This window comes from Acomys minous, assembly GCF_964271855.1.
Source record: "Acomys minous genome assembly, chromosome: 10".
NCBI classification, from domain to species: Eukaryota; Metazoa; Chordata; class Mammalia; order Rodentia; family Muridae; genus Acomys; species Acomys minous.
This window is the reverse complement of record NC_140491.1, coordinates 64,193,061-64,216,405: the sequence shown is the minus strand read 5'-3', so window position 1 is coordinate 64,216,405 and position 23,345 is coordinate 64,193,061. Positions and strand designations below refer to the sequence as shown.

At 46.6% G+C, this 23,345-nt stretch overlaps 1 protein-coding gene across 8 annotated transcripts in view; it reads right to left on the bottom strand.

The window, feature by feature from the left end:
- Positions 1-23,345, bottom strand: part of CACNA1B (calcium voltage-gated channel subunit alpha1 B) — a 181,045-nt gene that overhangs the window by 137,894 nt on the left and 19,806 nt on the right. For all 8 annotated transcript variants that reach the window (XR_014782550.1, XR_014782551.1, XM_084798800.1 and 5 more), the window contains exons 4-6: positions 10,337-10,428; positions 8,296-8,448; positions 6,721-6,911 (exon numbers count right to left, since the gene is read on the bottom strand). Coding sequence is in view for 6 of the 8 variants with exons in the window: in XM_084798800.1 (XP_084654926.1) it covers positions 6,721-6,911; positions 8,296-8,448; positions 10,337-10,428 (436 nt within the window). In the remaining 2 variants the exon portion in view is untranslated. The remainder of the gene's footprint in view (positions 1-6,720; positions 6,912-8,295; positions 8,449-10,336; positions 10,429-23,345) is intronic.

Here is a 23,345-nt window from a genome sequence, read left to right as displayed (position 1 = left end):
AATTTTGCCTTGCTGGGGATTATAAATTGCTCCTGAAAAAATACAAAGAGGAGATACTATCAATTATCTAGGATATAAGATAGGTTTACAGAAAATTTGACCACAGAAAGTACAGATCAGGAGAGATTGATTACAAACTCTTAATGATTTTCAAAAATTGCTGGGAGGTATTAACTGGCTACATCCCATAATCGGATTAATTACTCAAGAGCTAGTAATTTATTTCATACCTTACAAGGAGATAAAGACTTAAATAGTCCAAGAAAATTATTAGCTCAGGCTAAGAGAGAATTGGCTCTTGTAGAAAAGAAATTACAAGACCCACATGTAGATGCTTGGATCCAAAGTTCAATTGTACTTTGGTTATTTTGCCTTCTACTCATTCTCCCACAGGAATTCTTATGCAGAGAGAATGGATCCTAGAATGGATATTTTTAGCACACAAACAGAATTTTAAAAAAATTAAAGACCTATGTAGAAAAGATTTCTGAACTGATTACAAAAGGGAAAGTGAGACTTCCTCAAGTGGAAGGAATAGACACAGCAGAAATTGTAGTATCCTTTAGTAATGCTGAAATTGCCTCACTATGAGCAGACAATGAACACTGGCAAAGCGTTTGCACTAATTTGGGGGTGGGGAGGGCAGATTAACAACAAATATCCCCAAACAATGAGACTTCCACATATAAAAAGAATTAATTGGATTCTCCCTCATATAGTAAAAGAGACACCAGTTTCTGGAGCACCCATACTCTATACTGATGCAAATAAATCAAGAAAGGCAGATAATAAGTCAAGAAAAATAAGTAAAGTGGCTCAGAGCCCTTATGATTCAGTTCAAAAATCAGAGTTGTGTGCCATTCTTATGGTATTAAGTGATTTTAATGAATCTCTTAATATAGTTACTGGCTCACGATATACACAAAGAGTTGTTTTACACAGTGAAACTGCTGAATTTATCCTGGATGATTCAGAATTAACTTCACAATTCATTCAACCACAACAAGTAATTATGGAGTATATAGCACATGTCAGACCCCATACGAGTCTACCAGGCCCCCTAGCACACCTTAATGATGAAGTTGATCAGCTGTTAATAGGAAATGTGCTAGAAGCCTCAGAATTTCCTAAGAAACACCATGGTAACAGCAAAGGCTTGGAAAAAGAGTTTTCTTTCACTTCACAGCAAGCCGAGAAAGTTATAAGGCAATGTTCTACTTGCTCTTTGTTTAACCGAACTCCGTCACCTACAGGAAGTAACCCAAAAGGTACCCAAAGAAATGAAATTTGGCAAAGAATGTGCTCATTCTGCAGAGCTTGGAAAACTAATATATGTGTACATACCATAGATACCTATTCAAGACTTCAGTGGGCAACGGCTTTAAGTTCTGAAAAGGCTGATTCTGTAATTACACATTTATTAGAGGTTGTGGCTATTGTGAGGATACCTGTACAAATTAAAACTGGCAATGTTCCAGCACATGTCTCCAGTAAAATGAAGTGGTATCCTTTTTGCATATTACAACATAAAGCGTATTACAGGTATACCACACAATCCTACAGGACAAGCAATTATAGAAAGATATGACTGCACTTTGAAAGATATGGTTAATAAACAGAAATGGGTAATAAAGACCCCCCACAAATAGATTACACAGTGCTTTATTAACTTTTATTTTTTTAATGCTTGTGCGAAAGGAGCAACAGCTGAAGAGAGACAGTAGAAATAGAAAAAAAAAACTGCTGAAGTAAATCAGCCTGTATATCTTAAACATGTGTTAACCTCAGAATGGAAACCAGGATGCGTGTTACACTGGGGAAGAGGCTTTGCCTTTGTTTCCACAGGAGAAGAAAAGCTGCTGTGGATACCGTCAAAATTGATAAAGATTAGAATTGAACAGGAGAGCGCTGCTGAACAAAGAGAGATGATAGTTCATCAGACAGCTTGGTCATTCAGCTCAAACTAACATATAAAATTAAAGTTTTCTTCTTAAATAAAAAGGATAGTTTTATCGTTTGGTATTAAAACCACAGTTAAGAGATTTAAGATGGTTTAAGCAACTTCCAAGGGTTACTACATTTCCATCTCATTTTCTAAATCTCTAAGAGGTGGAATAATTTGGAGCTAAGATAACATGTAAGCAGGGTGGTGGTAGCCCACACTGTTAGTCCTAGCAGAGACGGGCCAATCTCTTTAAGTTAGGTGTTTTCTAAATTCTAGGGTTACAATGATTGGGACTGGTGAGAGTTCTCACCGTTAACCCGACACTTGAGACTGAGAGGCAGGTACCTAAGAATTATAATGAGTAACCTTAAAAGATACTTGCAAAAGGCAGGCTGAAATTCAAAGTTCTTTGTGACCTAAGAATGAATAATTTAAAGTTATATTTATTTTCAAATTTTCAAAAACAACTTTTTAAAAATGCTCAATTGAGAGCTACTTTTTCTATTGCCAGTAAACAGTTTGCCCCAAGAAAGATATATCCCACCAAAAAAGGAACCTCCAGAGTTAGGGTTGGAGCAGGGTTTTGTTTTTATCTTTCCAGGAAAATAAAAACACCATCAAAGGAATCCAGAGACCACTAGACAAATGAAACATCTGAAGAAGAAGAACAAATCATCAAGAGAAAATGTCACAAGAAAAGGAGTAAGCCGGGCTGTGGAGGTGCACACCTTTAATCCCAGCTCTGGGGAGGCAGAGGCAGGTGGATCTCTGTGAGTTCAAGGCCAGCCTGGTCTACAAAGCAAGTCCAGGACAGCCAAGGTTACACAGAGAAACCCTGTCTCAAAAAACCAAATAAATAAATAAAAGAAAGAAAAAAGTAAATTGGCCCAGTGGTATTGCCCACCTCTCTCTTGTCTCTTCTGCCCTCTACAGCCTATGTGGCAAATAACCTTTATGTGGCCCCAACTCAATTAAAAATTAAAACTGGCTTTGAGATTGGAGCATGGCTCTCTCCTTCTCTAAACCATGCATGCTTGTTAAAGGGAAATCCAAAATCTCGTCTCATATCAGAAGAGCCACCTGGTATGGGACAGAGGAAAACAAAAAATAAGGGACTACTGCCACTGATCTCACAACCTTTTGGTTTTCATTTGACTCTAAAACTTTTCTTAAGGTATAAATATTATCTCAAAATCTCTGATTACTATGTATATATAAACTTCCTGTCATGATACTAGTAGTCAGAGTACTAACTAACTCTAGAAGTAAGCTTCAGCTAGCTTCCTGTATGTGTTTCCTGGTTTGAGTCTCATGCACGTAACTAGGGACAACGTTTATGTACTTTGGATGTACTTGGTAGATTTTGGTCCTCAAACCTTTCTGACATCTGCTGAATAGAGCATTTTAAATGTTTAGGTTTTCTACCACTCTTAGCAGTAACCTTTAGGTTTCCAAGATGATGGGGCCCCCAGTGGTGCATACATCTGGACTGTGTAACACCAACCACTGGAAAACACTGCTCTGTGCTTCTGCTGCCTGGTTCTGTGCACAGAGTGGACACCTTTGCGTTAACTGTTAGGTTCTACCTGGCCAGGACTGCCACTGAGCTGACAAATGCCACCCAAAGGTCAGCTGCCGACTACAGACTGCTTAGGACATTCAAATTGCTGAGCTATTATGACATTAAAGCAAACATTTTACAGAACTTTAAAATCAAAATACTTAATCCTAAAACTGCTAAATACAACCAAGCTGGACACTGTGGAAAGGTTAGCAAAAATTAATTCATTTTTATAAATACTGTATTAAAGTTTAAAATCTTTCCTTTTTTATTTAGACAAAAAGGGGTGATATAGGGACAATATGGGAACAACAGGAAAAAGGGGTTGATTATTGAGTCTACTCTTATAGATCTTTGTATATTGATGAAATATTAAAGTTATAATTGGTTACTCTGATATAAATCTTTTGTATATTGATACAAAATTAAGTATATTTTAGTTACAACATACTATGTATCAACTCTTGTTAAGGTATTGTACCTATGTAATTCTTAAAAATGCAATGTGATGTTCTAATATTTTTGAAAGCTACTGTCCAAACTAGTTTGGATAATTAATAAATGTAAATTAATAGTCGAACTTGTGGTTTTGTTAAGTACTAGTCTAGTTAATCACAGGTATTTTCTAAGTCAATCAGTCTATATATAGCTAGAAACAGGCAATTCAGACATTCCAGAGATAGTTAGATGGTCTTCAAAAACCTCAGAGATCTATAGGATATGACAGGTAAAGATGTTTTACTAATTTGAGAATTTTTTGACAATGAGGCATGTCAGCACCTGGCAGCACCCCCTTTCAGCTTCAAAGATGATGAGCACCAAAAAATAAATTCTCCTTTTGGAGATGGCTTCATATATGGCAAGCTAGCCACTGGGCAGGAAAATGTCCTTGCTTCCACTGTAAATAGAATACTAGACAAACTAGATGCAGAGAAGTCGACTGCCCAACTTGGCAAGAACAAGGTAGGCAGGTCCTTCATAATGCCTACTTCACAGAAAAGTCTCTCAGATCTTCTGAGCCAGAAGGCTGAAGATGATGCTCCAACTTTATAGAGAATTTTTGGGTGCCTGTGCAGGCAGCCAGCAGTCTCTGTCATTTCTACAGTTTTGGAAGCTGTTTGTGATTCCTGTTTATTCAGGTAATATTTATCCCTCTCAGGTCTCTGATGGGGTTGAAGACTAAATAGTTATAGACTTACAATCAAGCTTAAGTTGTTTATGATTTAATAAGATGTTTTAAGTCTAAGAATATGTTTTGTTCTGTTTGATTGGTAATGCAAGTTTAGACACAAAGTGGTTCAGGTACAGAACTTTATTTAGACAAAAAGGAGGAAATATTGCAGGATATGTGACCCCATTGTGAACCGGAGATTGTGAACTGTAAAAACCTTTCTCTTGTTTGGTGTGGTTCAGCCCTAACATTGCACACCCTTAATACAAGAACTTTGTTTACTGTTACAGGTGATTCTGGTGTGGCTCAGCCCCAGCACACAGCTTTAACCCAAGAGCTTTAGGTACAAAGGATGTAATAAACTAGGTCAAGAGGCGGAGCAAGAAGCCAGCTGACAGGGATGAAGGAGAAAGGAGGGACCTGGAGAGAAGAGCATTTAAGACAGCGTCAAGGAGGAGAAGGGGGCTCTTTGGCTTTTGAATTTGTAGCTTTTGTTTTTTTAGCTTTTGGCTTTTTCCTCCTGGGATGTTGGGTGAGCTGGCAAGCTTTTGGCTTTGGGCTTTTAGTTTTTGGCTTTTTCCTCTGGGGTGTGAGCTAAGTGCTTTCTCTTCCTCTGTAGCTAGCTGCTGAGTCTTCATTGGTAAAATTGAACGGTTGGGATTTTCTTTCAGAAAAATAACAGTGGCCAGTATAGAGATGCTTTTAGGATCTGTCTTTGTGGAAATTGCTCTATGGTTGGTTAAAAAAAAAGAAAAAGAAAAGAAAAGAAAAAGTTCACATCCCCACATCTGTCCCTGTATTCACTCTCTGCATCAGTCTACCAGATGATATCGGTTCTCCAAGTTGCAGTTCTGTTTAGACTCTCAGCTGGTTTTCCTTTAACTCTTTACTTTCTTGCTGAAGTGTGACAGTCCAGCAAGCCTTTACTAAGTGCCTACTGAATGCCTGGTCCTGAGATCACCTGGGTTTCTGTGAACCCACAGGGCAGGCTCGGACACAGCAGCTAGAACGTGTAGAAGGCGAAACAGGGCTCCGGGGCCATGCGGATGCATCACCCTCAAGTGCAAATGACAGCAGCTCATGCCCCACTCTCCAAATCCCTACTCTATCCAAAACCGAGGGCCCACCAGTCTCAGCTCCCAGACTCCCAGATGCACCTTCATCTTCATCCTCTACTTCCAAAGCTCACGGCTCGCTCTTCCTTGTCCCTGCCTCCTAGCTGATGGCTCACAAGACTCTGGGGCAGGGTGGGGAGGTACCAGGGTGGTCTTCCCACAAGAAGACTGAGATTTGCTAGGGTCGGTTGTAGAACCACCAAAAAAAAAAAAAACCTTGGGTATACAAGGAGACAGTAATTAAATGGGTCACCAGCACCCCGAGGCCTTATCCTGGACTCTCCCATCATGGTTTGGATGAGAATGGCCCGCACAGCTTCACAGATTTGGTCACCCAGGAGCGCCACCATTCGAAAAGATTAGGAGATGCGGCCTTGTTGGAGGAAGTGTGTCACTGGGAGTGGGCTTTGAGGGTTCAAAGGCCCGTGCCAATCCTGGGGTATCTTTCTCTGCCTAGAGCAGGGCCTCGCTCTCAGCTACTGCTCCATCCAGGAGCTGCCTGCCTGCTGCCATGCTAAATGACCAAGCCTCTGAAACTGTAAGCAAGCCCCCAGGTAAATACTTTCCCTTATGGTAGCTGCCTTGGTCATGGTCAAGTCAACAGAGGTGTGGCATGATATGTCCTGATAGGCTGAACATGTAGCAGGCTCACAGCATCAGTTGCTGTCACCAAGAGCAACAGCAGCACCTTCTATGCATCACCACTTCCGATCTATGTAACAGCCTCTTCATAATAGACTGCAGGAGGAGTGTGTGCTGAAACTGACCCAGGATCTGGACGAAACACCTGGGTAAGGGTCTGGGCAAGCACTGCCAGTCTGAAGTGTCCCTAAGAGGCACACACCCCCACCCCACCCCACCCCACCCAGCACGCCATCCTGAGAGCTCCAGACCTGGCCACCAGGGCTAGGACCAAGACGCAACTCACATTGTAGAGGATATCGGTCCAGCCCTCCATGGTGATACACTGGAACACCGTCAAGATGGCAAACAGGATGTTGTCGAAGTTGGTGATGCCAAAGTTGGGTCCTGGCCAGTACTCCCGGCATTCAGTGTCACCCTCACACTGCCGGGCTGGGGGCTCCTTGCCACAGGGAAAGTCGCCCACAGGCTCTGTATCTGTGGGGAGGAGAGCAAAGCAAACCTGAAGCCTCTGCTGCCTCTGTCTCCGTCACCACCCCGCCCTTTATCACACCTGCGCCTGCTGGCTTCTCACTAACCTTACAACTGCCTCCATCTGAGCCAGTGAGCTCCCCACCTCTCCCTTCCCGCAGCCTGCCCACAACCATGCGCTTGTGCTCACAATCCCTTCATCTGGAAAGCAACACCTCTAAGTGTTTCCCTCCCTCCCTCCCCCGACTCCTCTGCTTTCTCCCAGCCTGGGGAAGAGGGAGAAAGCTGATAAATGATAAACTTGACAGATGATTATTCGGTTTATTTCTCCCTCTCCAAATTGCTTGATTAAGGCCTTCAAATAAACTATCATTTGAGTGTTTATGGCCAGTTGCCTTCGCTGTGCACAGTGACAGTTCTGTTTCCTCCTTTGTAATTCTTGACAAAAGTTTTCATTTCCTTCTCTCGGGCCGCTGCAGTAACTACCAATTCAATATAGACTAGAAGCGACTGTCTGTGACTTTTGTTTTCTTCTTTGAAGGGAAAGCTCTGAATTTACCATGATGTTTAATATTTGCAGGGATTTTTAGAGAATTTGACAAAATAACTTATTTCCAGTTTAATAAAAGTTTTTTCTAATGATGAATGATTTAAATTTTAGCAGGAGCTTTTTCTACACCTAACACATCTAAAAGAAGTGATTCTCTGCTTTTATTTAATTATGCTTCATCCCTCAAAACATTCTGTGGCCTCCCCTGTAGCAATACACCCAAAATAAGCACGTGACCCACTCCAGCCACGCTCTCTGACCATCCACAGCTGGCTGCCATCATCTCTCCCGGACTACGATCTCCTCCCGCAGAAGTTTGCCTCTGCTTCTGCCTCCCTGCTGCGCCAGGAGGGCCAGAAGATGCCACACCTCATCCAGAGCCCTCCAGCCTTCCTACTTCCCTTACGAGGCTCAAGTCCCTGACCATGGCCCTGAAACCAAACAATTTCCTCTACTTCAGTTTCCTTCCACTCTGCACGAGTGCACTTACTGTCCCTGGAACCCTAGTGCTCTGTCTGTCTGGTAAGACAGCTGTCCTCACTCTGCTCAGATCTCCGTTCAATCTGTCAACTTTAGCCAGAAGTCCGCCCCTGGGATCTTCTGCAGAGCACGCCCCAAGCTATCCTGTATTAAATGCTTTTGTTCCCTTCACAGACAGAGGTCTTTCTAGTGTTATAAGTAAATATCTAGTGATGTTTACTTATCACTATTTATCAAGCTACTATAAGTTCCACCTCCCGGGTCTGGAGGCTAAGAAGCCCCTCTGACGCTGGAACAAGTGCCTGTCTCTCGGGCAGGTAAACATACCTGGGGTCCCCCTTTGGGCACGAAGAGACTCACCGGTGCTGTTGGGGAAACAGGCCTTATGGAATTTTCCCATATAGAACTCGAGGCCGATGATGGCAAACATGAGGATGGCAAAGAAGAGCAGCAGCCCGATCTGCAGCAGGGGCACCATGGCCTTCATGATGGACTTGAGCACCACCTGCAGGCCTGCGAGCAGAGGACGGCAGGCGGGGTCAGAGGGCAGAGAGAACGCGCAGCGGATGCCTGTGCGGGCAAAACAGTCCTTCCTCCCCGGCAGAGGACGGGGGTCTCAGGGGAAAAGTGGGTGAACGGCATCTGAAGGTGGGGGCAGACAGAAGACACGGGACTGACTCTAGGAGATGAGGCCAGGGTGGGGAATTGGGCACAGGCGAGAAAGACAAAGGAGAATTCAGAGTCTGAAAAGAGCAGAAAACCCTAAGGGAATGAAATACAGAGAGGAAAAAGAAGCTCCCTAAGAGGGAAAGACCAGGGAGTCCTGGGAATAAGGAGCAAGAGATCCTGGGGAAATAAGTACAGAGATTCCGGGGCCCTAGAGATGGCTCAGAGGTTAAGAGCACTGACTGTTCTTCCAGCGGTCCTGAGTTCAATTCCCAGCAACCACACAGTAGCTCACAACCATCTGTAATGTGATCTGGTGCCCTCTTCTGGCCTGCAGGTGTACATGCAGGCAGAGCACTGTATACATAATAAGTAAGTATAGAGATTCCTAGTAGGTCCATCTCAGGAAAACAAGGGAATCCTCCAGAACCAGAAAGGTTTGTCACTGGCCTAGGGCAGAGAAACTAGACAAGGAGGTTATAGCCTTAATCCATCACCCTTGCCTCTTGGCCTCTTAGACACAGAACTCACCCCTTGACTGCTCTGAACAGAACAGGAGGTCACTCGATGGTTTTCTTGGAGTGGTCTCAGGACAACACAACACTGCCCGACCAGGCCCGTGGTAAGCCGAAAGCCAAATCTCTACTGGACTGGACTAAGGGACTAGCCATAAGGAACGGCCTGTGTCCCTCAGGCTCACTAAGGCCCCTGACTATCCTCTTGCCCATATTTGTCTCCCTAAGTGACAACCCAGAAATATACCGTGGTCACCATCTCAGTACCAGTCTCTCTGGGGCCAAGACAAGTTTGCCCTCTGCAGCCTTGGACATTCCCGGATTCTACCACCTTGCTTGGTCTCTAACCTGTTCTTTAATCCCAGAAAATGAAGTCAAGAGGAAGAAACGGGAGTCAGGAAAAATAACGGGGCCACCCTGCGGGGTGTGCGAAGACTGCGCTGAACAGAGCCCTGCAGCGCTCTGACCAGAAACGCTCCCCATGGGCGCAGGCATTTGAATCCGTGGCCCCCAGCTTCTGTGGCCCTGTTTGGTAAGGTCGTGGAACTTTAGGACACAAAGCCTTCCTGGAGGAAGTACATCACTGAGGACGGGGACAAACTGTATACTCCTGGCCCCACTTCCGGTTTTCTCCCTCTGCTTCCTATGTCACGGAGAGGCGATCTTTTGACTTCCTGGCCCTACCTCTTGCTGCTATGGCCCCCCCCCCTTCGCCATGATGGACTCTAACCCTCTGGTACCATAAATGAAAAATAGACTCTTTTTTTTGGAGTGGAGGGAGCGGGGAGAGAGGAGTTTCTCTGTATAATCCTGGCTACCCTGGGTTCGCTTGGAAGGCCAGGCTGGCCTCGAACTCACAGAAATTCACTTGCCTCTGCCTCCAAAGTGCTGGGATTAAAGGCATGTGCCACCCTGCCCTGCTGAAGATAAAACTCTTCTGTAAGCTGCTTTTTTGGGCGTGGTATTTATCACAGCAGCAAAAGTTAACTGATACATGCCTGTTCCTCTTTTCCTGATGTCAAAAGCAGAAAGCTCAGGCAGGGTAAGGGTGCGTGCAGTTCAGTGGGAGAGTATATGTTTAGTACGCACAAAGCACTGGGTTCGCAAGCCAACACCGCCCTCCCCCGAGGCGTTCAAAACACCCCAATACTTGGTAGCCACGGCTTTGATAAGGGTGGGAGAATTATGTTGGGCCTGATGATTGTCTTAGGCTTACTTACTTGGAATCCCAGACACCAGCTTCAGGGGTCTCAGCACACGCACAGCCCTCAGGGTGCGCAGGTCGAAGTCGGTTCCAGCTGTGGCGAGAATCCTAGCAAGAAGACGGAGGGAGGAGGTAAGAGTTTCCAGGCTGAGTGTATGCAGAAGCAGCACTCACTCCAGCAGCACATTCCTTCCTGTGCCCCCTACCATCTGACCACAGGCCAGGGCAGCCCAGGGCCAGGCAAGAGGAACAGAACTGGGTCCTGAAGGAATGCTGACCAGGAGTTTATCTGTGTGCTAGCCCTCTAGCTCAAAGACGCCATCTGAGTGGGCTCTTAGCCACCATGCTGGTAGCGACTCTTACTCCAGCTGAGCCCAGGCCTGAACCACATATTCCCACATCAACCCTCACTGCACTTCCTCCTCCCTCAGAACAGATGGCAGTGTGGTGGCGGTGGGCGGGGTCCTGAAGGATGCCTGAGCCACGCCTGAGCCACGCCTGAGCCACGCCTGAGCCACGCCTGAGCCACGCCTCCAACCGCCCTTCTTCATACTTTTCTAGAACAGGGAGAGGAAGGTGGATTCAGAAGACTCAGGAGAACATCATCATGGGGTGACGTCAGCAAGGAGGCTGGAACATAAGCCGAATTCACTCTTCCGTCAGATGTTTTGGCCGTGGTTTTTCATCACAACAACAAAAGGTAAATAAAACATAATGACGCGTGTCTGTTCCTCTCTTCCTGCCGCCTGGATCCCAGGGGTCACCAGGGGTCAACAGTAGAAAGCTCAGGGAAAACTGTCCTTCTGACTAGAGTGACTGACCAGCTATAAGCTCATAACGTTTTATGATCGTGAAGACAGATATTTTATTATTATTAACTAAGCCTAAAAACCCATGGCATACCATCAAGAGGAAAGTAATGCACTCTGCCCTGATCTTCCCCATCCAAACCAACTTGTTCTGTGGCAAGTGACTGCACGGAAGACTCCTGCAGCCCCAAACACCGAGCTCATATGTTCCTATTGCTTGAGTAGGCCAGCCACACTGTACAAATTCCACGTCACCCAGGGACTTAAGGTGACGTAGCTCCTCATCAGCTTGAAGCCAGGCCCACTCACTGCTTGACTACATCTGACCCTGGCACAGTTGCCATGGTGATCTTCACTCCTGAGACGCTACCTTCATGGCGGGGGTGGGGGTGGGGGGGTGGGGGGGTGGGGGGGGTCGGTCTAACGAAATGTAATCTGATGCTAATTACCGGCACCTGAGATCTAATTGCTGCCCCGATGAGCACATGTCTATGTACCCCAAATATTGCTGTGTAAACTTGCCTAAAAACATATTCCTGTCTGACCAATAAAAAGCTGACATACCTGGGCAGGCAAATGAGATAGGTGTGGCTAAGGTCTGAGAGCTTTGAAGACAGAGAGGATCTTGGGAGGAAAGACCAGGAGAGGAAGATGGAGAATCGCCATGAGATAGGAAAAAAGCCATGTGGGCCCAGAGGAGGAATTTTGAAGTTCCTCATGGAACGAAAGATGGCCAAGCCTTAGCAAGTATTTTGGGATTGTGGATGGGAGGCAGCCCAGGTAGAAACTACTGGAAGCAGATGGAATGGGACTGAGACAGGGAGTCACTGGAGGACAGTGTAAGAGGTAATATCTGCCTCGCCCCAGGTAAAGGCGAATTCTAAAATACAGCAGGTGTCTGTGTCGTTATTGATTGTAAAAGCAGGTTGATCGTATCACCATCATAACTATAGCTTAACAATAGAGATTCATCAGCCCATACTTTTTATTTAAGCACAAAAGAAGAGCTGCTCAAAGCACTGACTCAGAAGAAAGACAGAGACTTGGCATCTAAACTCATGTAACCCCCGACTCTCAGAGTCAGGCCACCAGGCACAGAAAGGGCGGGCGCACCGTAGGGCAGGATAGCCACACACGCTGACCTGAGCTGACTAGCAGCCAGGCAGTAGCCGGCTCCTCCCTCTGACAAGAGCAACATGCAGCTCTGTGGCCCAGCTAGCCCCACAGCCAGACAGACGGCAACCCTACCACACATCCTGCTCTAGCCAGCCGCCCAGAAGCAATGCCCAGTACCCAAGCCCAGCTCAGGACCAGCCATGTGGTGGTCCTGCCCTTGATTGGCCACCACAGAGACACTGGCTTCCAGCACTTTCAGGAAGCCACGCCCAGTCCAACAGGCACTAGATTAGATAGAAGTTAAACGGCCTGACCTTGAAGACAGGTATTTTTGGCTAACTGGATCAGAAAGAAGTGACCAAAGTTCATGGGGCCTAGAGATCACGACTAAGCAAACAAAATGTGCGTGTGGGAGTTTCAGGGAGTGAGGTACAAAAAGCACAAAAAGTGTATTTAACGAAATAAATAGATGAAACTTTTCCTACTTGGGAGAGACAGGACATCTGGGTTGACGAAGCTATTGGCCTAATGAAACTCAATCCAAAAATACTCTCTCCAAGGCACAAAGGTTAAAGACCCTAAGGGAGTCCTACAGTCACACTTAGTGAGGTCCCGTATAAAGAACTCCATTATAGCAGATTTCTCAGGGCAAACCTTGGAGGCAGAGAGATGACAGGACACATTCAGAGTGCTAAAAAGGAAAATATGAGCTACAGATACAGTACCCAGCAGAGCCTGCCTCCAGAAGTGAAGAGATAAAGTCTGTCTCAAACAAGCCCACCCCTGTGATAAAGCACTAAGGTATCCTTTATCTAGAAGTGAAAACAGACATCATGAAACACAGAAGTATCGAGAAGATATACAGACAAGACAGGAAGAGAACGTTAGCACGATGGAACCCACCAATATGACAGGAATCACGCAATAGTCTTTAAGTCAACCCCTGCATAGACTCGTTAAATGAATCTGAAAAGGAGGCTCAACTAGCCAGGTGTGGTACTGCACACCTTTAATCCCAGCATTTGGGAGGCAGAGGCAGGTGGATCTTTCTGAGTTTGAGGGCAGCCTGGTCTACAAAGTGAGTCCAGGACACCCAAGGCTACACAGAGAAACCCTGTCTCAAAAAAACAAAACAAAAAAACAAAAAAAAGAAGGCCCAACTATATGTTGACTTCAAGAAACTCACTTCATTAAATTAAAAAAAAAAAGAGTAATTGCCTGCAAGTAACTTCATACAGAGGAGAAAGAGACAAAGACGGTGATTGTACAGTGATGAAAGGACAAACAGCAACAGAGTACAACAGCTGCAGACATATACGAAGCCAGCACTCAACCAAGCAAGCATTTGAGAGAGATAGGCTCCACTCTAACACAGCTGAAGGTCTCAAAAATCCCACCTTACCCACAGGCAGATCATCCATACAGAAAACCAGCAAAGAAACATCAATTAAAGAAAGTTTAGAACAAGTGGACATACCATGTTACAGGACATTTTACACCACAGCTTCACAACAGACATTTTTCTCATTACATAGAACATCTAGGAGAGACCATACTTTTAGCCATCAAAATCACAGCATGTGTATTTTCAAACCACGGTGGAAGAAAATTAGACTCATCAACTATGAAAACCATAAAAAAAAAACACATCAAAATTAAACAACATGCTCCTGAATATTCAATGATTCATGAAGAAATTACAGAGAAAGACTCAAAGTATTGTATGACAAATGACAAAAAGAAACTGGCCACACCAGCTGGGCAGTGGTGGCGCACGCCTTTAATCCCAGCACTCGGGAGGCAGAGGCCGGAGGATCACTTGAGTTCGAGGCCAGCCTGGTGTACAAAGCGAGTTCCAGGACAGTCAAGGGCTACACAAAGAGACCACGTCTTGGAAAACCACAAAAAAAAAAAAAAAAGGAAAGAAAAAGAAATAAAGAAAAATAGAAAAAAAGAAAAGAACCAGCACACCAGAGTATATGGATACAGGAAAGTCATCCTATTGTCCTAGGAGTAACCTAATGCAGGCTTAGCTGTTTGTGAAGAAAGCATCCCACACAAACCAGTTTCCTAAGTATGCAGCAAGCAAAGGTAGAAGAGCACGCAGCACACAGGTGAGGTCAGCAAATAGGCTGCGCAGAACATCCAGCCGAAACAAACCGCTAACACCGCCAGAGTTTTCACCTTAGCGTTCTGGACAGAGGTCTCCACAGACAAGCTTCCAGCTTCCCAGTGCCACCTTAGCCGGCATCCGTACACCATGGGATAAGCAATGCTAACCTCTGTTGGAACTGGCTTAGCTCCTAGCTGTTCTCAAAGGCGCAATGTTTTTAATCCCCTTAGGCTGTTTGCTGGTCTCATTTTTCCCCTTGCCACCCTGCCAGGGGACCAGGCTGTCCCAGGACTGGAGTCTTGGGAGACACGTGAGAACAGCTGGGGACAAAGAGATGGCTCCGTCATTAAAGGCACTTACTACTCTTGTAGAGATCCAGGTTTTATTCCCAGCATCCATCTATTGGTGGCTCATTATGATATGCAAATGTCACATATTGGAGGGGATCCAGCCCCTTCCTCTGGCCACTTTGAGATAGGGCACACACATGGTACATGTATACATGAAGAAACACACACACACACACAATAAATAAATAAATCTTTTTAAAAAGAAAGAATAGAACGGAGTAGAGCAAATGGCTGAGGAGCACTGCTGCAGCAGCAGGGGGCCTGGCTTGAGTCCCAGCATCCACATGGCCGCACACTACCACCCCTGACTCTAGACCCAAGGCATCTGCTGACCTCTTCTGGCCTCTACAGGCACCGTGTGTGTCTGCGCCTGCGGCACACAGACATAGAAGCAAGCAAGATATCCATATACAGGAAAATGTAAAACACCTGGCATTAGACCCTGAAGCCTGTCAATGAACACAAAAATCACAAACTACAAAATAATAATTGAAAAGTCTTACTACAATACCACAAAGAATACTATCAAGAAAATGAAAAATATAGCCGGGCAGTGGTGGCGCACGCCTTTAATCCCAGCACTCTGGGAGGCAGAGGCAGGCGGATCTTCATGAGTTCGAGTCCAGCCTGGTGTACAAGGTGAGTCCAGGACAACCAAGGCTACACAGAGAAACCCTGTCTCGAAGTAGGGGGAAAAAAAAGAAAATGAAAAATATATTTTTCCCTTCACCTAAATACACAGACCTGTAGCCTCCGCTATTTGGACAGCCGAGGCATGAAGAGCCGAAGTTCTAGGCCATCCTGGCCTACAGAGTGAGTTCGAGGGGAGCATGCATAGCTTCATGAGACCCTGTCACAAAATTAAAAGTGAGAAGGGGGTGCGGGGTGTAGCTTTGTGGCAGGGTACTTGCCTAGCATGTGCAGGACCTAAGGTCAACCACCAACCTGACAAAGAGGGGGCGAGGAAGCACTTCCAGTGCATGTAGCAGAAAACAGTTAAAACAGTGAGGAAAAATAAATTCCTGCAAATTCACGCGAAAAATTACAAAATGCATCCAGAGAAATTAAAAAAAAAAAAACACAAGAAGAAAAAAAGCTATTCGGAGGCATTGGCAGGCAGGGAAGTTCACACCCAAGCTGAGCAGGCTATGTTAAGCCGGGCGCTGTGTCTCCCAACAGCTCTGCTGGAGGAAGGAAAACCTGCAGAGTCATTTCAGAGAGCGCCTGGCTAGTTCCAGGAAATGTTCAAATGAGCAGCTCCGTGACGCAGGAAGCCACTTCTAGCTACACAGACAACCTATGCAGGCACGTCCTGCAGCTCTTCCTAAGTCAGAAGCAGAAACGGCCTACTGCCTTTCACAAAGGGGGAAACAGTGAGGAATGCGCACACTATGGTTAAACTGGACAAGTGTGCAAAATTAAGTAGGCCCACATACACTAACATAGAAAGTGTTTAAAAGACGGCAGAGACGCACCTCAACTGGCAGAGTCCTTGCATAGTACGCATGCAGCCCTGGGTTTGGTCAGCACCCAAATACCATAAGCAGTCCTGTGGATGAATCACAGCCTTTCTTAGGCTCCGAGACCCCAGGGTCTAATCTAAGCAGGAACCCCTCCCCAGCCCACTGTGCCTGGCGCCCAGGGCTACACCAAAACCCACAAATGGTGACTCTTCGACTCCATCTGTTGTATGGAGACAGTTTCCATAGCGGACTTAGCACTCTAAAACCCCAGAAAGACTTAGAACTACACACGCGTCTTCTATTCTTAGTCACTTGACTCCATCAGGAATTACTAGAGCGGCTAGGTACACCTATGGGGGATTTGTGCTTAACTGCAGCGTTCGATGTGGGAAGATCCACTTCTAAGCCGCATCTTTTGAGGTGGCAAGATCCACCTTGAATCTGGGCCACACCTTCTGCTTGCAGCCTAAACAAGGACACAAAAAAAGGACGCTTGCTTGCTCTCTTTTGCTGCTGGTGCTCGCTCTCGCTCTCCCTCTCATTGACAAGTCTGTTCCCTCACCGGCGCTGGGGCAGGATTCCAGCGTGCCCTGCAGACCAGACCCGCTGAGGCACCGAGCCTCGTGGACTGAACAACTACAGGACAGCTGGGCCTTCTGTTACTAGCCAGTCATTGCTGGCCTGGCTGGATCACAGCATGTAAGCCAATGTAATAAATCCCCTTTCTCTAGACACATAGACTCAGCCTATCAGGTCTGTTCCTCTGGAACAGTGGTTCTCAACCTGTGGGTCATGACCCCCACAGGAGTCACGCAGCAAATGTCCTACATACAAGTACTATTAACATTATGATTCATAACAGTAGCAAAGTTACAGTTTTCAAGTAGCAATATAATAACTTTATGGTTGGGGGTCATCACAACATGAGGAGCTGTATTAAAGGGGCACAGAATTAGGAAAGTTGAGAACCCCTGCTCTAGAGAACCCTAATATATACACTTAGACACACTTACACACTTATACAATATACTCACACACACATACATACACATCACATATACTTACATACACATCAAATACACACTTACATATGCATACACTCACACACATACACACTCACACACACACAATACACTCACACACATCACACTCACACACACACAATACACTCACACACATCACACTCACACACACACAATACACTCACACACATACACACTCACACACACACATATCACATATATACTTACACATATACTCACACATAGACACACATAAACACATACATATATACCCACACAAAAAGAGAAACAGAGAGAGAGACAGACACACACAAAGAAAGAGACAGACAGACAGACAGACAGAGACACAGAAAGAAACATAATAAAGACAAGTAAAGGCTTGTGAACTTTTTTTTTTTCCAAGACAGGGTCTCTCTGTTAGCCTTGGCTGTCCCGGACTCACTTTGTAGATCAGTCTGGCCTCAAACTCACTCTGCCTCCCGAGTGCTGGGATTAATGGTGTGTGCCACCTCCACCCGGCAAGGCCTCTGAACTTTTGATCCTCCTGCCTCCACTGCCCCCACTTCCCCAGGTACTAGCTCACAGGCTTGTGTCCCCTCCATACTCCTTGTAATGAGAATTCTAATGTGGTTGTTTTTGTTTTTATTTACTATCTTATTTATACAAAGAAGAAAAACATTATTCTTCCTATGGAGAGGATTCTTCACATTCAACAGCATGACGTGGCTGTTGCTACCTTAAAATCAGAGCAGCTGGAATCGGCCACAGCAGAGTCTTATAAAAACAGAAACTGGCAGGGCGCGGTGGTACACTCCCCTTAATCCCAGCACTCAGGAGGCAGAGTGAGTTCGAGGCCAGCCTGGTCTACAAAGCGAGTCCAGGACAGCCAAGGCTACACAGAGAAATCCTGTTTCGAAAAAACCAAAACCAAAACAAACAAACAAAACCCAGAAATTGCTAAGAATCCCTCATGGGGGAGGGAGCTTATGAAGCTCCCAGACACAATCGCAGTGGGGAACGGCACCTCTTCAGGCACGGGTGAGCTGCCATCAAGTTACCCGGACTTGTAAGTGACCCACTTAGCCTCACCACCTCACCGAGCTGGACTGGGGCAGAATCATTTCTGTGGTCTATCGCTGCCCTTGCCATCCGAAATGAAAAGAACCAGACTATCCTTTAAAAGTCGCAGATAAAGTCCCACCAAAACAGAAACAAAAAACCCCACACATTTTCAAGGTGTTTGTCTAACTAACCACTTATAGCAACAATGACAAAGAAGAAAGCTCCGTGCCCTGAGTGGTGGCACACACCTTTACTCCCAGCACTTGGGGGCAAACGCCACTCTGTTGAGTTCAAGACCAGCCAGGTCTAACACACATTCTGCAGTCAACAAGTGTTTCTTGAGTGCTTTCCACATTGTAAGTCCTCAGACTTGAGACCCGTGGCCAGCCTGCTGGATGCTCACAGTCAGCTGCCTCCCCTCTTCCCTCACCAGTCTCAGCACGAGTCCTGGGCAATAATACGTGTTCCATAGATTCCGGTGAAAAGGCCCAGAAATTTCTAAACCTAATGGCAAAAGACTCACAGTAAACTAATAAAAGGGAGCACAGTTCAGTGATGTGTACATAATGGAAGACGAAAACTAAAGAGTAATGGGGTACAGACGCGCAAAGAATGAATTAAGGAGCTTTCAAAACAGAAGGCCAAGTGGCAGCTAACTAGACATTAAAATACGTAACAGGACTGGAGGGCGCATAAACCGACGCAGGCCATTTGGAAACAGCCTAGCACAATGCTGGTGCTGTAATCTTTACACCCTTGTTTACACGCTTCGGGAACCTGGCCCGTGCAAACAACGTGGAGTCATGAAGTAGTGGTGCCAAAGCTGGTCGTCACAGACTCGCCGATGACCTCAACTCAGAACACAGAGCGGTCATTACGGACGACAGCAATGTGTGGACGTATGCATGGGACACAGTGTTGAAGGCTGATACAGGTACACGACAGATAGGCCTCCCACCTCCCTGAAAGACAGTCATAACACACAGGGGTCGCGTCCTGTGATTCTTTCACAGAAATAACAAAAAAACGACAAACATGCACTTGCTGGCAGTGGCACCAAGTGGGGTGGGGCATGTAAGACTCAATGGTGGACACAGAACTTCTTTAGAGAGTGAGGTAAATGTTCTACAATTAGACCAAAGTGTACAGCTCCAGGAGTATATGAGCACCGGTGATTATACACTACAAAAGATGAAGGTGACAGTACACATGACATGTATACTATAAGCCTCAAAAAAAAAAAAAGGTTAAGTGCAAACTTTTGCCTCATTTATAAAATGTACAGGGACTCAAAATGAAACCCCAGTGCACACATCCACACAGCTTGCAACTGTGGGCAGTCATTTCATACCATGACCCCTCTGTACATGCAGCTACAGCAAAACAAGAGGCATGCTAAGGACATGGAAACACAGAAACACACCCAGATGAGCCAGCTGGACACAATCCAGTCAAAGGGTGCACTCATGGACACAGGGACACACAAGGCTGACATCCGGACACGGGGAGAGACATGTGGATACATGTGCAGGCACAGGGGCTCACACAGACACAGCCTCGTCCCCCTGGTGAACTACGGCACCCACACTGAGAAGCCCCGCCTCCAGGAACAAAGGCACCCTGAAACTAGCCCCACAGTACTCAAACCCCGAGTCCCAACTGGGTGTCCATGGCCACAAACCTACAAATCGTGAGTTGGCAAAGCAGCTGGCTGACTCGATACCACCAGCAGCAGCATCTGGGGCCTCGCCGAGGGCTGCTCTCAAGATCTGCAGCTGTCATCCTGTGAGCCCAGCCACAGCAGCAGGAACACCAGGAGTGACGGAAAACTGACGTCCTCATGCCCCACACACCTGGGGCTACCTTGCCCTGCCCCATGCATACCCTTTCTGTTTCTCTCTGGCCCATCCACCTGGGCTGCCTCCTCAGGGCACCTGTACCAAGCGTGGGGGTGACGGCAAAGCTCAAGGCGCCCAGCAATCCCAAGCCTATGTGTGTATATTCCTGGAGCTATCTGGGGACAGTCATCACAAACCATGGGGACAGTCCTGAGTCTGCAATAGTCTCTGCCAAGTAAGCACATACAAGGCTCGCTGAGTTCCCGTACTATCTCTCAGAACATGAGCCACTGCCTTCTCTACATTGAGGGCTGAGGGTCCTCTGAGCAGAGCTAGCAGCTCGATCGTGAAGCTCCCATTACATAAAGATCCTGCAAGGTAGCAACATAGGACAAGACAGCAAGACTAGGCCATCCCAGCAGTGCTACAGACAGCCCTCTGACACTTCCAAACATCTAAGTTTGGTCAATAAGGCAGTGGGGAAAAGTCTAGAGGAAAAGGAACTCCATCTCTCAGGGGCTGCCACTCCTCCTAAAAGCTGAGACCGAGGCAGCTGTTCATCCACTAGGCCAGACAGCTAACGGTACCTCTCCACGCTTGCCAAACCCACGCTCTGGGCTCAGCAAGTTATGCCTGGAGGAACTTAAAGTCGTAGGCTCCTGTGACCAAGCATTAGAGGTTTAAGTAACAGCAATTTAAGTCATTTTGGCCTATCTGCTTGCCCAGACTATCTGCATAGCTAGTCCTTTATCCGTGACTAGGTCATAGGTCATAGGTCATGGAGAAGGGTCATGCCTGTGGTGAGACTCCCATGACACACAGCTCAGGGTGCCCAGCTGTATCGGTACCTAGTGGCAGGATCAGACACCGTGTCCTTGTGACCAGCTACCACAGTCAGACAAGACACAAGGAGGTCTCTGGGGTCCACAGCTCAGGATGTGCCACTTGGAAAAGCCTTCTGCATTGCGTGCCTTGGCTCTGGCCCATTGGGGCAAAGGGAGCTTCTCTAGGCCAGGGCGGGTCCTGGGAGGCAGGCTGCTCAGCAGCAGACACAGCAGCGGAGGCAGCATTACCTAGGAACTGCTTTGTCACTCGCTTTCCAGGTGCTGGTGGTTTCCATGGAGACAGACTTTCTGAGTCTCATCCAAAGATGCTTTGGCTTTATCCCAGCCTCCAGGCCCCATGCCCACCGCAAGAGGACAAGAGCAGACCCAGGGTTCCCTGTCTTTCCTGCAGTACAAGCCCCTGCTCCCCTCGAAGCCCAGGAGACCCCTGGTAGGAGCCAACAGCAGGCTAACTGTGGGCTGCCCACACTGCTGTTTCTGCTAATTACCGCGGTTCTTGCATGACCAAGCCTTGACTAGCTAAGTCCTGCCTGGGTACCATCAAGCTGATGGTTGTCACATCCCAGTGTAAACAGGTGCCCATCACAGAGGCAAGGATTTGACTCAGGATACAACTCAAGGTGGGAACGTGAGGGCCAAAGCTACATTGTAAGTTTTAATTACTGTGCCTATGAGAGCCGTGGAATACATATGCCTCTAACCTGTGAGCCCCTTGTCCCAGGGCGGAAACTTGCTGAGATGCTGGAGGTTGCTGTTTATGGGCGATAACAGGCCACATGGTTTCACTCCCCTGAACAAAAGTCCGTTTCACCCAAATACACTGACGTGCTGGATCACATGTAGGTGGGATGCATGTAAGCAGAAAATGCATCAGGATGCATGCTTGCCCATGATTGGGCCTGATGGGAAATACAGTGGCCCCAAGGTTTTGCCTCTTTATGCCTCTGCAAAACATGACTTGTCCCTATATCCTGGGAGCCACAGAGCGGTCCTGGTCAGAGCCCATCGTCCTGGCCAGTATTTAATTAAAGCTTGTTTCAAAACTGCCTCAAAAAACGTGGAGCTTCACAACCCTTAGGCTTAGCAGGCTGAAACTACTCACCGGTGTAATGTCTGAACACCAGGAAAGACACGTAGACCAGCAGACTCAAGACGCTGCCTAAACTCTGAACAGGACCAACTCACAGATATTCCAAACAAAACACAACATGGTAGCCCTCCTTCTGGGGGGGGACTCAAGACAAAAAGCCCTAAGAGTAGACAGAAAAACACACCTTGATGGTAATGGGTAGCAATTCATGACCTTCACATCGCAAACCACGCAGGACAGAAGGAAATGGCACATGTTAGAGGCCGAAAGAAAAGAACTGTGGGGGCTGGAGAGATGGCTCAGAGGTTAAGAGCACTGACTGTTCTTCCAGAGGTCCTGAGTTCAATCCCCAGCAACCACATGGTGGCTCACAACCATCCAGAATGAGATCTGGTGCCCTCTTCTGGCCTGCATGTGTACATACAGGCAGAGCACTGTATACACAATAAATAAATACATATTTAAAAAGAAAGAAAAGAACTGTCAGTGGCAAAAACCATTGTTCAGGAATGAAGGAGAAATCAGGGCACCATCAAATGAGTGAAGAGTAAATACAATTCCCTTCTCCCTTTGAGGTCTGTGAAATATTATTTGATGGCTGGAGCAAAAGTCAGCTTCCTTGATGTAGCTCTAAATACATACAGAAGAAGTGCGGCAATTACAAGCAGACTACGGCGGGGTTTCTCCTCCTGTAAACTCGTAAAATATCCTCAGGAGCCCAGAGCAAGTTTTGCATCCATAATGTACCACGTTGAGAAACCACTACAAAGCCGGACGTGGTGGCGCACACCTTTAATCCCAGCACTCGGGAGGCAGAGGCAGGTGGATCGCTGTGAGTTTGAGGCCAACCTGGTCTACAAAGTGACTCCAGGACAGCCAAGGCTAACACAAAGAAACCCTGTCTTGAAAAAAAAAAAAAAAAGAAAGAAAGAAAGAAAGAAACCACTACAAAACTATATAAGAAACACACTAAAAAATACCGCAGTAACCAGACGGTGGTGGCTCACCTTTAATCCCAGCACTTGGGAGGCAGAGACAGGCAGATCTCTTGAGTTCGAGGCCAGCCTGGTCTACAGAGGGAGTTCCAGGATAGCCAGGGCTGCTACACTGAAACTCCCTGGGGGCGCGGCGTCTGGGGTATGTGGGAGGGCGGCTGGTGAGAGTCAGTGGCTAAGAGCACTGGCTGCTCTTCCAGGGGACACGGGTTTGACTCCTAGCGCCCCGCGGCAGCTCGCGGCGGTCTGTGATTCTAGCTCTGGGGATCTGATGCCTCCTTCTAGATTCTGCAGGCACTGCAAGAACACACTACACAGACAT